Source organism: Dipodomys ordii, unplaced genomic scaffold (assembly GCF_000151885.1).
Source record: "Dipodomys ordii isolate 6190 unplaced genomic scaffold, Dord_2.0 Scaffold63, whole genome shotgun sequence".
NCBI classification, from domain to species: Eukaryota; Metazoa; Chordata; class Mammalia; order Rodentia; family Heteromyidae; genus Dipodomys; species Dipodomys ordii.
Genome location: NW_012267279.1, coordinates 4,148,147 through 4,163,328, shown reverse-complemented (window position 1 = coordinate 4,163,328; position 15,182 = coordinate 4,148,147). Strand labels below are relative to the sequence as shown.

At 41.0% G+C, this 15,182-nt stretch overlaps 1 protein-coding gene across 1 annotated transcript; it reads right to left on the bottom strand.

Moving 5' to 3' along the window:
- Positions 1–8,479: 8,479 nt before the first annotated feature.
- On the bottom strand, positions 8,480–15,038 carry Lgalsl (lectin, galactoside-binding-like). The gene is made up of 5 exons (XM_013022459.1): positions 14,850–15,038; positions 14,545–14,616; positions 14,315–14,403; positions 13,544–13,721; positions 8,480–11,530 (listed from the first exon to the last, which is right to left on the bottom strand). Exons 1-5 carry the CDS (start codon positions 15,036–15,038, stop codon positions 11,387–11,389), a joined length of 672 nt encoding a protein of 223 aa, XP_012877913.1. The 3' UTR covers positions 8,480–11,386.
- Positions 15,039–15,182: the final 144 nt, after the last annotated feature.

Sequence of the window (15,182 nt, the reverse complement as noted above, 5' to 3'; positions counted from 1 at the left end):
TTATGAACTGCTAAGGGCCAAGTCCAGAATAGAATTATCGGGTGGAGCTGTGATCACCACAGTGTAGTTTTAACAGTGACTCCTTATTGAGCTCAGCTTATGTGACAGGCATTGTGCTAAGTGTTGTATGGATCTTCTCTTGCTTAATCCTTGTCGTAATCTTGTCAAGAGTTTTGTAACCCTGTATTACAGATGAGAAAGTAAGACCAGACTGGCCAGAACTTATCAAGGAAGGTCAGATAGCTGGTAAGTGACAAGGGTTGAAGCTCAATCTATCCGTTCTCATGTTCCTGTCTTTTGCATTCAGAGACACTGACCTTCCCCTCTAAATATTGCTATATCAAAAATAATGCACTTCAATTGCTGAGCCAATCAAATGAAGAGGAATCCCAGGTAATTTTCCTTCTAAGGACCAAGGGAAGCCAAATGCTGTTTTAACCCTGGCTGTGTAAGAACTTGGTGTTCTACTATGACTTATAGAAGGAATTTTTTTGGAAGGCAGAAGGTGTCTTTCCCTACCAGAAGGTCCAATGGGGGCAGACGATGTTTTAGTATGTTGTTTCCTTCAGCTTCTATGTCCACTGGGTTACTGGGTCTTCTCTGACTCCAGATATATGCAGGGAATGCCTGTGGAAAGAAAATGAAAGACTTTCTCAGTACATTGGGAGAACCTAAAGGCTGAGTAGCTCTTTGTCAAGGCCTCCTCTTTCACCTCAGCAGCCAGTATCCAATCAGACATACGGTTATTCTTCATCTTCTCTTTAATCCATGGAAACAATTGTAAAATAGCATCTGGTAGGCCAGCTACAGGCCCATGCTGATCTACATAGTAAAAATTATTTTGACTTACTTGCAACATAATTGTTGGCTATGATTTTAAAAGAAAATACAAACGCTCTGGCAATGAAGACTTTAAATACTTTTATAGCAATAAGCACTATATAAGGGCAGCTGCCATCTGCCCATTTTACTTATTCAAGTTGTCTGCTTCCCCCCTACGCTCAGTGGCATTTAAGTTTGCGACCTTTAATTTTACTAGGAGTAGACTTTGCTACCTCAGTCTGTCCAGGTAATACCATCAAAATAACAAAACATCAAACCTGAAGACAGATTTTTAAAAAGGACTTACATTTTCTCAGTAGTATTCATATTTCTAACTTGAAAAAAGCAAATCGAATACTTTTTCACATAGTTATATTTATATGAGTGTTCCCAGTAGGAATCATTTTCTACTCTTTGCCCATAATTTAAAGTTTTGTTATAGCTCCTCATAACACAGAAATTTGCCCTATTAGGTCTATTAGGAACTTGTGAGTTTCTGTTGCTGTTCTTTTGTTTTGTTTTGAGATAGGGTCTCTCAATGGGGCCTAGGCTGGCCTTCTTCTAATCTTCCTTTCTCAACTCCTGGATGTTGGGATTATAAGGACATGTTACCATGACCAAAAGATAAGATACATATATACAATATACACATATTTAATTCATTCATTCACACACACACACACACACACTCTCTCTCTCTCTCTCTCTTTCTCTCTCTCTCTCTCTCCAGTGCTGGGGATCAAAATCATGGCCTTGAGCATACTTAGCAGATATTCTACTGCTGAATTACATCCCCAGGCCCTCTCTACATTCTTTATGCTTTCTCTATTAGAACTGACTCAGAGGATCTGGATGTAGGAGACACAGAGGGAAGATAAAAAGAACAAAAATTTCTCAGGCAACAGAATTGTGGGGGTTGACTAAGAGAATATATATAATAGTCATAGCAGCATTTCCTTGGCAAGGAACTCTGGATAACAATTCTCAAATACAAATTCTCAAGTAATCCTCAAATAATTGTGAAAATTTGCATGTATCAGGAATTAGCCATCGATGTGGCCAGCCTCTGAGATGGCTCCCAATGATTCCCTGTCTCCTGGGTATTCACACTTTTTGTGTAGTTTCCTGTCACACTGGATATGGCTGGCCTGTGTAGGTAATGGGATGTTGTGGGAGTGTGGCAATCTCAGCTGCCATATTGTGAAGGCATTTCAGCCATCCTATGGAGAAGTCCATAGGAGTGAGTGGGCCACAGTGGAAATGTGTTAGTCATAAATAAATGCTTCCGGTTACCCCCTACAGTTCCCTAACAGACAGCTCTGCCCTGCTACTTGGTGGTGGCACTGGCATTACCACTGACAGCGGTGCATATGACGCTGAAGACAAAGACCAGGTAGGTGCTGCAGCAGCTGCCAACACCTAGAACTTGGAATATGCTCAGGAAGGACTGGTTATCTGTAGGACTGGATGATGAATACTGGCTGTGCAGTTGCTAGCTCACCCTGCAGTCCTCTAGGGAATGGGTATCACAGCAGGTACTAGGGTATCCCCCCTGTTGGAAAATTCAGGTGTGGCACCACTGAGAGAGGCCTGTGACTTCAGACTTCAGCCTATTTCCTTTTCAAGCTTCCTGAAACCAATGGCCTTAAGGACTTAAAAAAATGTTTTTTGTACTCCGGACTTTGCTTCCCCAGCACCTAGACAAGGCTCTCTCACTTAAGCCACACCCCCAGGCCTTCTAACTTTCATTTTCAAATAAGATCTTGCATTTATGCCCAAGCAGGCCTGGATTGTAATCCTCTTATTTTTGCTTCCTGCTAGCTGGGATGGCAGGCACACATCATTAGACACAGCTTTTTATTAGCTGAGATGGGGCTTTCAAGGAACAGTTTGCTTAGGCTGGCTTTGAACCAAGATCCATCCTCCTCCCCTCCACTCCACCTCTGCTTGCTGAGTAGCTAAGATTACAAGCATGAGTCCTGAGAACTAGCTAGCCTCAAATTCCTTATTCCTATAGGAGAACCCTGATGCCTAAATGAATTGACTTTCATCAGCTTTCCAAAAGTACTAGACTTTCCCAAGTTTGAGGATGAATAAGGGTTAGGGTTAAACATGAACTTCTATCATCCTGATAACACCAGAAGGTCCAGGCCAGAGAGAACCCCAGCACACCAAATGTTCTATACCCCTAATGTTTAGTATCATAGCCACTAATCACAGGTAACTATGTAAAGTTTTAAGTGATTAAAATGAAAATGGAGTGGAGGGAGGAACAGTGAGCAAATGTAGTCATTAGATTCAATATACATTAGAACTACATAACTTGAGGCTAAGAGAGGCAGGGGGAAATGGGGGAAAATAAAGGAAGGAGTGACACTGAACAAGAAGCATTGTACTCAGAACCTGACTTACGGAATTGTAATCTCTTTGTACAACTACATCATTATACTAGTAATACTACTGATAATAAATTCTTCAGTCATCCTAGCCACCTATATCCTAGTGCCCCGTGGCCACATGTGATGGCTGGTGACTGCCGTACCACGCTGTGCAGATTGCAAGACATGTCTATCACTATGGAGAGCTATATTGGGCAAGGCTGTACCTAGAACTAAAGCTCACAAAGTAGCTATTCTGTGCAACAACAAAAGTTTACCCTCAGGGTAAACAGTGGAGGTCTGTTATCCATGGATTAGGTACAAAAGTCAGCATACCTAAGGCAAATATATGGCAAAGTCAGCATAGATAAAGAGATCAGACAGGAAGTTAGTAAATGCTGATGAAGACAGGCCCTTGTAAGCCCAGCTGGGATCCTTTAGGCCCAGGCCCCCTCCTGGATTACCCCAGCCCACCTGAAGCTTTGTCTGCTCCAAACTACCATAGCATGAAATATTTGCTCACATGACATATTTGCTTGGAGTATTTATGGACTTCATTTTTACACACACACACACACACACACACACACACATACACACACACACACACACATACACACACACATCCAGTCTTTCCAGTTGAATCACAATTTCTTCAAGGGCAGATGGGATGTATCTTTTGATCACTTTTTATAACTCACAGTGTCTAATATGTTGCTGTGTTTTAAAAGTTCTCTATTCATGCCTTAGCTCCAGTATAAGTGATTCCCAGTTAGTATAAGTGATTCTTATAGGAAGAGAAACTGTGGGCATGAATTAGCCACACAGATATACTTTAAAAAACACAAACTAGCCAGGAGCTGGTGGCTCACACCTGTAATCCTAGCTACTCAGGAGGCTGAGATTTGAAGATCTTGGTTCAAAGCCAGCACCCTCTCCCATCCCCAGAGGCAGGAAAGTTTGTGAAATTATATTTCCAAATAACCACCGGAAAACCAGAAGTGGTGCTGTGGTTCAAGTGGTAGAGTGCTAGCCTTCAGCTGAAGAGCTGAGGGACAGTGCCCAGGCTCAGAGTTAAAGCTCCATGACCAAGAACAACAACAACAAAAACCAACAACAAAATAAACACCACAAACTATATAAAAGGGAAGCATTTGCCCTTTCAATTAGGAAGATTAAAAATAACCAATAATTGACTTAATTTAAGTGATTGCAAGAGGATTCCTAAAACAGGAATTTACATCATTTACAAAAGCAAGAAGAATGTTAAGAGTATCTTAAACAAAGCTGTAAAGTGACTACAATTTCTGGCTTTTACCAGAGCTCAGAAGAACAAATCTATTTCCAATGTCCTCCAGTGAAAGGCTGTGGTTTATGTTCCAAGGCATGTATGATTCCTTTATAAATTTGAGGATTAAAAAAAGAATGTTATAAAGAATTTGTTGATGTAACAAACCACACTACTCCATGAAGATTCTCATTAAAAAATTGTTTTCTACGGTTCCTTATTTTGCACACATCTTCTTCATTAACTTTTTATTACAGCATCAAATGTCTTTTTATGCTGAGCTAAAGGTCATTTTTATTACATAAAGAGTAATCCCTACTTTTTAATATTGGAATAGCTGTTTTAATAAAGAATAAAAATAATCCCAAGGTATAGTTTACAAATACTAAATATTGCCTAATACACTTAATTTTGTTTATATTACAAATAAGATCCCCATGAAATTATATGAAAAACATTTTACAGTGAATTAAAATAGTCTTGGAGATGATGAGTACTTTTTTCATGCTGGTGTTGGAACTCAGCCTGGACACTGTTCCTTGGCATTTCTACTCAAGGCTACTGTTCTATCACTTGAGCCACATCTCTGCTCTCAGCTTTAAAAATGTTTTCTTTTTTTTATTATTATTTTTAAGTAGTTACACAAAGGAGTTATCAGTTAACAAAGCAGTTTATTAATACACTCCTAGCTTTTTGGTGATTAATTGGAGGTAAGGATCTTATGGGCTCACTTCGAACCATGACTCTCAGATCTCAGTTTCCTGAGTACTTGGAAATACAAGCATGGAATAAATACTTTTTACACTGTTTCTTTATAGAACTGTGAAGGATTGTCATGGAAACTGGTGGTGTTATTTTAAACTTTGGCTCTATTGGCTTTAAGAAATCTTTCATTCCTGCACCACCCATTGTCACCTTTGGTTCACCAAATATGTTGTCACAAGAACCATTGCAATCCTTATTCCCACAGGAAGGAGAATGGATGGCGGAAACACTTATCTAAGTATACTTCCCAGCTTCCGGGGGCCCAGACACCCTGCTTCCACCTCTCCATCCTTATACCAACTATCACCTCCTCTGTTTCCCAGAGCAATTGTTTTTGGGTAAGCTATGATGGTTTGTGTGTGTTGTTTCAGAACGAGTAACAAGTGTGCATCATTGTGTACACCTGGATTTCCAGCTCTTCATGAGGTAGGAGGATAATAAAGAGTCCAGGGGTTAAAAACCAGCCTTGGCAAAGAAAGATTCTGTCTAAAAACAACTAGAAAGAAAATCAATAGTGGAATACTCATAAAAAGGGAGGTGCTGTGTTATTAGCAACTATTTGTTATCATTCTGACTCATAGAAGGCTTGGAAGGCCCTGAACCCTCACATCATCCTCCAGGCCTATGGCTGGCTACTTCCCAGGGCCTATTATTTAGGGTTGCCTATGTTGCCCTATGAAACAATGGTGCCTCCTTACCCTGTCTGCTCACCTAGTCACCCCTTTTTTCTCCTGGGAGATGGAAGGGTGTATCAAAGTAAGAGCAAGCGTCTATAGCTATTTCTTCTCCTGCTCTTTAGTTTGGGTAGTGTTTCAGTACCTTAGATACACCCATCTTAATTAATTATGATGTATATATTTTGCAAGGTAGTTCTCTGCCTTATGCAGACTTTTAAAAAATCATTGTGAAATTAATGCAATAATTAGGAAGCAAGTGGCTGGAGGTAAGCATACAGCCCATATACATTCAAGTGCATTAAGGAAACTTTTTCCCCCCAAAGTTCCAAGAAAGCTCACTTTGGCCACTACCACTGGCCCTTTGCTTCTTTACAAACTGTAAGTTACTATTTGTCTCATTTGCTAGATGGACATGCCCTGACAATTGTCCAGTGAATAATTACAATGCTTACCAAGAAGTAAATGAGCCTCCCCCAGAATATCAGTCTTGATAGGAGTGTTCCCTGTTTAAAATGGATGTCACAGTGCTTACTTCAGTCTTAACCCAACCCCAAAAGGACTTGGACACAAGTCATTGGAAGCAAGAACTTTCTTTTAATATAGTGTATTTTTGAAGTAGAGGCAGGAGGTAGGGGGTGAGAGAATGTTGTCAAGTACAATGATATACACTCTCATGACAGTGACAGGATCTTGGCAGATTAGCACGCATCTGTATTGAAAGGTAGTTTTCTCTCAACAGTATCCACAGATCAGAGTTCCAAGGCCCGTACACCTAACAGTTTGATTCAGTGACTGTTTAGGAGTTCCTAAAGGAAGAATTGCCTAATTTTGGCTGCAGACCAATCTTTCCAGGACTTTAAAAACACAAACTCTGGGCTAGGAATCTGGCTCAGTGGTAGATGCTTGCCTAGCATGCATGAAGTTCCAGGTTCAATTCCTACATAAACAGAAAAAAGCCTGAAGTGGTGCTGTGGCTCAAGTGGTAGAGCACTAGCCTTCGGCCAAAGAAGCTCAGAGACGGTGCCCAGGCCCTGATTTCAAGCCCCACGACAGGCAAAAAATAAAATAAAAATAAAAACACAAACTCCTGAGCCCTACTCTACATTGGCCAAAACAGAATATCCCAGTGTGAAGCTGAACTTCTTAAGTAGGATGATCCTGGGTGATTTTTAAGGTCACTTAAGTTTAAACCACTAGAGACCCTTGTCTTTTTATTCATGGATGGGTCCAAATGCCTAGGACAGCAATAGACACAACTCAGTAAACATCTGTGGAATGAATGAAGGCCCTAAGAGGGTATGGCACTCCGATATTTTAGACCAGGCTGTCATAAAACAAATACAATGTCAATCCCCCAAGGTACCTTTCCGGCTTGGCTGGGGGGCAGGAGAAGTTCTCTGTCCCACAGCCTCCATCATCCCCACCTCAACAGGCCTCTGCTTGCCTGGACAGAACTGCCAAAACCATGACAAGGCAAGCTATAATTTAGCCTCAGTTCTGCCCCCTTAGAAAACAGAGGGATTAATAAAACTAGTTAGGGTATAACTGGGATCCTAGATCCAACATGTGGGAAAGTCTCTGCTACCTACTTGTAAACTAAAGCTGGGAAAACTTTGATAAGCTATCTAATTTATCCTTTGAATGACCAAAGAATCAACTTTCTTTCCTAATCACTCAAACCACAGGAAAGAGAAGACAACAGCAATATGGTCTTACTGTTATATATTCATTATGCTAAAACCATGTTTACAATTTACTAAGAACCCCTGTCCTAGAACTTGAAAGGGTGAGTCAGGAGGATTGTGAGTTCAAGTCCTCTATGTAGCCTGGGCTACACTGAAACCTTGTCTCAGAGAAGAGAGAGAGGGGAGGACATGGATGGACACACACAGCATCCTTCAAGAGAGTAGGTGCATAAATTGTAACACTCCCATACAATGGAATATTACTCAGTAATATAAAGGAAAACTATTGGAACAGACAGTATGCATGAAGTTCAAAGCCATTATACAAATAAATCAAAAGAAGCCAACTCCCAAAGATTACATATACATATTATATGATTGTTTTTTATGACATTCTAGGAAATGCAGAACTTTGGGGAGGGAAAACAGATCCATGGTGGTCTCATCTAAGATAGGGGTAGGAGAGACAAGTTATTTACAACAGATAGCACAAGGGCATTTTTTTTTGGGGGGGGTGATGCATTGATACTGGATCCTAATAACATGATGCTTACATCCTGAATCTATGCACATGTTAAAACTCAGACTTGAACATCAAGAGGTAAATTTACTGCATGGAAAATTTTTATTTTTTCTTATATTAAAAAGTACCCACTGTATGTACAACATAACGCTCATTATGTCTCTGGCAACGCCTAAGTTTTGTTCTGTTTTATCTCTTCTCTTTATATCAATGTTGCCAATCCACGATTACAGTGGGAATGGCTCGTGCTACCCACACCCCCCCCCCGGCCACACACATACTGTCTATACTAAGTACATTATACCAGGGGCCAAATATGGCATGCAATAAACTGGGAGACATTTTATAGAAAATTCCTTTATTATAGTGCAAATAACTTTCAGCAGTGACATAATGTAACAACACATTTAGCAACATTTTACACCATACAGTAAATAAGAAAGTGTTTCTTTGAAAATATGTCATCATAGGAACATTATTATTATTTCTACATGAATGCTGGAAAATGCCAAAGTCTGTTTTTCTCCAGGCAATAGGGCTTTCTCCCTCATTTTGGATATCTTCTTTTAAATACAAGTGGAAGGAATTGCCATTTAACAAATCATCAGAGTGATCTCTTAGGAGGTTTTAAACTGAGGTTGGCAAGATTTGAAATGAGAGTTCAAAATTTAAAAAAATAACTTTAAGACAATTCTGGAAAACCCCAGAAAGTAGAAGTCACTTTAAATAACTTTGAAGTAGATATACACATTTACCCCAATTTTGCTGCAGAAACAGATTGTCTAAAGCCTGCCTTTTATTTCCCCAGAGCCTGATTGTGATTCCTCAGTTTTTGGTTATTGCAAAACTAGGGCTCTGGTTAGAAATAACTCCTCACATATGCAAATACTTGTCCTGTGAAGGGTTCAATTGCACTTTCCAACCTAAAATTCACACCTTAGACCTCACAAGCTGGGGAAAGGCGCGAACACGTTCCAGTTTCCAGCTAACCATAAGGACAGTGGAATTAGCCCCACCCCCACCGCTCATTTTGCTCCACCTAAATCAAACCATCACATCATTTAGATTAATCCCAATAGGCTTACCCAAGAGGTTCCCACGACCTGTAGGGCAACGGAGGGTTGACACTGTATTTTCACATTAAGCTTCCTAAGGGCTTGGCTGCTAATGAGTTTGCAGATAAGAGAGAACAGTCACTTCTGATCACATTTACTCCCTGCTTGTTTACGTTCTACCTGATCAAGCAGTGCGTAGGATGGTTGGCCACTCAAGAACCCTCCCAAGGAGGTTTCCACCAGGAGTTGAATCAAACCCCTACAAATATATTTCAGGATGTCTCTCTACAAACACTCTTTTTACAAGCCATGAGAAGTTAATCAACAGCTTGAAAATACCTGGAGCCATAGAACAGCCCCCATGCTGACTATGGCTGAATAAATCAGCTGATACATAAAGCACAGCCAGTTTTGTTGGACAAAGTATCCTTGCATATAAACACCATGGAACTCTGTGGAACAGTTTCAAAGTTGAGATAAATCCAAATGTATCACCTATAAAAAAATCCACAATTTTAGTTTGCTCTGTTATATTAGACTTTGGTACTGAAACACTGTCTACATTCTCGACACATAACCATGACCTGGTCCTGGCTGTGCCTCTGCATGTTGTGTAAAAAATTAAAAAAAACAAAAACAAAACTCAAAAGCAAAGCAGGACGAGGACATGTCATAACAAGACGCAGTAAGCTGTACAAACAAAACCTAAATTATATATAAATACATCCCACCCCAGCACCTCTTTTTCCCCCTTTCTACCTGACCAAAGCAATGCCAAGAGTCCTTCTCTCCAGGGCCAGTGCAGCTTGTGAAATTCAATTCCCAGGACACCAACTTTCTGTGGCCTAGTACCAGAGACTACCATCAGATTAGTTCCCCAAGTGCAGGGAAACTTGAATGAGTTCATTGGAAGCATTCATACTACTGGCTGGGCTCTAACATCCGAGATCCTAGAAATTAACCTTTCTGATAAATCAGTGGGATCCTTTTCTTAATCTGGATCCCATCTTATCCTATCTTCCAAGCGAATATGGTCAGAAGTATCTTCTGTTCTGAAACTCCATAGGCATTGCTTAGGGATTTTGGTGAGGGCTGCATAAGAAAAGTTATACAATGAGCTAACAGCTTAAGTTGGTATAAATTATTTCTAAGTAAGTTATTCGGGGTCATTTGCTTCTGCTTTACACTGCATTCCAGGATCTTTCATATTATACTTTTAAAACTTTATATAATATTCATTTTAAAAATTGTCTACGCAATCACCTTGTACATGTTTTCAACTAATTTAATAACAATGAGCTATTATGCAAATCTAGGGAACAGTTAATCTTAATACTGTGCTAATTCATAGTAAAGAGAAAAAGCAATGTAAATAGAATTTCACATAATTGACAATAACTTGAAAAGCAGTTTTGCCAAACTGTTGCAAATTTTTCCCAAAAGCACTTAGAGCAATTTATGCTGAGAGGTCCAGGGGTACTGAGCATAATCATCCAACAGATATAAATGCACCTGTTCTATGATTATAATGTTAAATTCCCCCTCCCTTGGACCTAAGGTATTTGTACATTCCAAAGTTCATAACTTTGCTGTTCTTGAGACATTGCTCATTCTCTAGTACATATATTGAATATAAATAAATAACTACAAGAAAGCTTCAAAAAATCTAAGTTAACATTATGCTGTGCAAAACAAAACAAAGCCAAAAACCCTCCAGAACCAAAACAAAATAAAGCCCAAACGTTGAACAAACTACATTCTATGTAAATACCCTGACTAAAATGGTGCTTGTGCTACACAATTCCATGTTAGTGCAGAAATGTGTTTGTTTTCATGTACCGTGGTAGTTTTTAATGTCTTTAGCACTTTTGTTTCTAAATAACCTTGCTTGGAAATGACGAATAATTTGCTACCAAATCACAAATCATCACAAATCCACTTTAGTGTAGTCTGAATAAAATCCAGCATTAAGGTATTACTTTGTTTTTGGAGTAATGGCTCGGTGTCTTTGTCCAACAGCTTTCATCTTATGGGCAAACCCCAGTTGTTTTAGACTTGAACTGCACAGAAAGAAGAGACAATGAAGCTTGCCTTTTGTTTGTATAAGTCTCCAGATCTTTCTAGGACACATCTTCCAAACCAACAGTCATGTAGTTTTGACACCTGATCCTACTCAAAGTGCTTCAAATAGCGTCAGCCAAGTTTGGTGATCTGGAGGTCCCCATTTATCTTTATGGTGTCAATGGCAGATAATGTTTGAATGCGATGATAAAAATCAAAGAGTTGGTGTCCATCCACAAACACTCTGAAACGTGGGTGCTCACAAAGAATTTCCACCTGGAGGAAACAAAATTATAATCTCAATTCACAATTTAAATGAAATCTGCTGGAGGAAAAAAAATGAAAAGAAGTTCATTTTAGCAGAAGGCAGTATTGTCAATGATTCTCAAATATGAGAATGCTCTGGAAGCAGAGAGAGTGGCTAGAATACTGATGGCTGGGTTTCACTCTCCAGTGTTCCACTGCAGTAGTTCCAGGGTGAAGTGTAAAATGGCATGCTTCCCCCAAATTCAATGCTAATCTTGCCAGAAAAAAAGACACACTTTGTGAACCACTGCTCTACATTACCCAATATCCTTTGAAGATTTAAAAGGGATTAGGCTTTAACATCTTTTCCTGCAATCTAGGAAGGGATGGGAAATAGCATAGATGTGTCTGTGTGGTACTTCAGCCTCTTCTGCCTACTTCTGAATGATTCCATGCCACCTCCAAGGAAGCCCCTCAAGAGGCAGAACTGGTACCCATTAAGCAGCACGTAATGATAGTCAAAACACTGAAACATGGTCAACACTAAGGCAGAGAGAAGGTTGTATAGTAATTACCACAGGACCAAGAATGTGTAATTAACAAGGCTTTGTTAAGCCAAACACAAATACTGATTTCACACAGTAAAACCTTTTTTCTTCTCCTTAAGTAATTCACCACAGAATTTAATTATTACTTCTGTGCTATGATGTATTTATTAAAATCATTGGTATTTGCCATGCAAGAAGGGACTCCATATGTGATATTAGTCACATCTAATTCATATTATTGCTAAAATTATATCACCCGTCAGGGACTAGTTCAGTCTCATTTTGTTGCTGGGAAGCATTATGTCCTTCTGGAAGCCAGAAGCTCTGGTTGCTCTCGTGAGCTAAGTGTTAAGACTATCACTAAGAGGATGCTCTGGCCAAGAGGGGCCTAAAGAAACATTACTATACACAGCATAGTAATGCACTGGTATGGAACCAGGTAAGATCATGAGTCAGGGGTATCTTCTCCAGTCTGTGGTTAGAAGGGCAACAATCTCAACTCTATCACTGATGCAAAAGTCATGGATTCTTCTTTCCAGACTCCACAGACTATAAGGGAAGATAAACAATCATAGGCCTTTGAAAATCTCTGGATGCAGAACAACCAGGTAATGTAAGTAGAGCCTGCTTGGTAAGGCTTACTTGTAACGTGGAGCTTTTAATTGCGTTGCCCTTACTGTGATGTATAGTAACAGGATGTGATGAACATAACTTTATCACCAGGTCTGACATTTCAGTAAGTCCTTTAAAATGCATTATTCACTTGCATCTTTTATTTGGCACTGGCCGGCATAGAGAGGAAGGCTCTGCTAATGCTGCTTGATTAGATGGCAAATTTGGGTTGTGTTTCCTGCCAGCTAGATAGTGAGCAGCAAGTCACTATTTACCCAGGCCCATGGGAAGGAATCTGTCAGCTACTCAGCCTGTGACCATGAAATAGATGCTAGCTTAATTAACCCACAGGGGGAACAAAGGTACACATGTGGCCTCATTAGCAAAGGGAATGAGAGAAAATGAAATGAAAAATCACAAAATGGCTTAAAAGGCCATAATTAATAAGGTTTTGAGCCACTTAAAGGCAGAAGAAAAAAATGAAGGGAATTCTGGATACTTCCTAATATTTATTAGTCAATGAAGTATTTGGGAGCAGGTATTTACTATAGGCCTAATACTATTTTGGGGATTACACAGAATAACATTTGTCATAGTAGCTAAGTATAGTTCAGTACTAATTCTTAGCGATTTGAAGATGTAAAGACACATGCATTTACTAAATATATGGGCTGAAAAGAGCCAAGAGCTAACATGATGGGTATTAATTTCTACCAGCAGACAAAGCTCTTTTGATTCTTTTTTCTTTTTTTTTCATCATTGGGTGAAAATTTTCCTAGACATGCAGGAATTCTGGCTTCTGAAAGCACTCTTGGCACATACTAGATAAGAAGAACATCACGGCCCTGCCAAAAGTTGGGGCCCAGGCACTTGAGGTACTTACCCTGAACGGCTGGTCTGGGATGAATGGAAAGTAAGGGATTGCTGACTGCTCTTCACCCCTTTCCCCAGAAATACAAGAGTTCCGGAGTAGCTGCCGGTCTGTGAACACAGCTTTGAGTTCAATGGCCACATCGGCAGGAGGGTCTTCCGAGTCTCCACAGGTCAAGCTGATGGCAAAGCTGAAAAGGAAATAGTTGCATTTATTCACAGTTGGAAATAACATTTCAACATGACTCAAGTACTCCGGTGGGGTTTTTTTTGCTTTTACCAGGACCCTACTCTTCACAAGACTACAGAGAAGTAACATTATACTCAAACCAACTGATTTTGTGAGACCAGCTGATTTTGTGAGACTGATTTGGTGAAATACCCAAGGCCACACACCATGATCTTAATCCACTTCAGAATTCCCAACACAGACCCAGAAATTGACCAGAAGAAATAATGCCTTGTAAAGCTGGTCTTGCTCCTAACACTATGGTACAAAACTACGTAAAAAGAAAAAAAAACACAAAAATCCCTTTGGCCTTCCTAAGGGTCAAAGAGAAAATGTGGGTCTATATTTATCATCTCTGATATAAATAGCTGTCTGGAGAAATGATGGCTGGGATTCATACACATTCTTTTCATGGGAACATGGTACTTTCTTGGCACTGTCAATGAGCTAGCTACGCTGTCCACAAAGGAAGGAAGAGAAGATTGAGCCACAACACAAATGGGCAGGGCCTCGCGGCTGCACGGTATCTAAACAGCGACAGGAGCCGTGACTTACCTCTCTGGGTTGAGGTCTACGATGCCCATCACCAACACTTTCTTGCCTGGTCTCATGCCACCTTTAATGTGCCCACAAAATGGAACGATCTGCAAAGGAAGAGAAGAAAGCGAGTTCACCGACTGTTAAGAGCAAAGCCAGTTCCATTAGAAAATGCAAGGGGGAAAAAAAGAGCTTAGGAAAGAAAAGATAGAGGCAGAGAGACCCAGAACACAGACAAAACCATTTACCAGTCGTGGGAAGTACACGTCCGCTTGAACTGGAGAGCCCAAAGAGTTGTTTAAGTGCCCATCATCTAGTTTCTAAAAATAGAAGCACACAGATTGGCTTTCCTCAGACCCTCTTTTCTTCAGGGGTGGAGGGAGGCAACCTACCCTAGTCTAGCACAATCCAGCAGCCCTCCACAGACACAGAGGCAGTGTCTGCAGATGCCGGCTTTCCACTAGTCCATTAAATAACCGCACAACCCTCCTCCTCCCTCCCCAGAACAAAACCCCTGCTTTCCTCGGGGAGCTAAGCTGCTCAAGATCCTCACACCCGTCAGACTGAGATCGACTTCAAGGTCGCTGCCCACCCGCGAGCCAGGGCCCCGTGCTGGCTGGCAGGCCCCTGGCCAAGCCCCGCAGCTTGGGAACCGCTGCGGGCCAGGCCCGTCCTCGGGGACGCGGCTCAAGTGGAGCAAGCGGAGCTCAACTTCTCCCGGGAGCCCCCGGCGGGGACCCATTTCTTCGGGGGAATCCCCGGGACGTCGGGGGCGGTGGCGGGGCGCCACGCGCCCCCACGCGCGCGCACACACACGTGCAACACGCACACACCTGGCCGACCCCTCGCACGGGCGCGGGGAGGGGGCCGTGAAACGCCGAGGTGC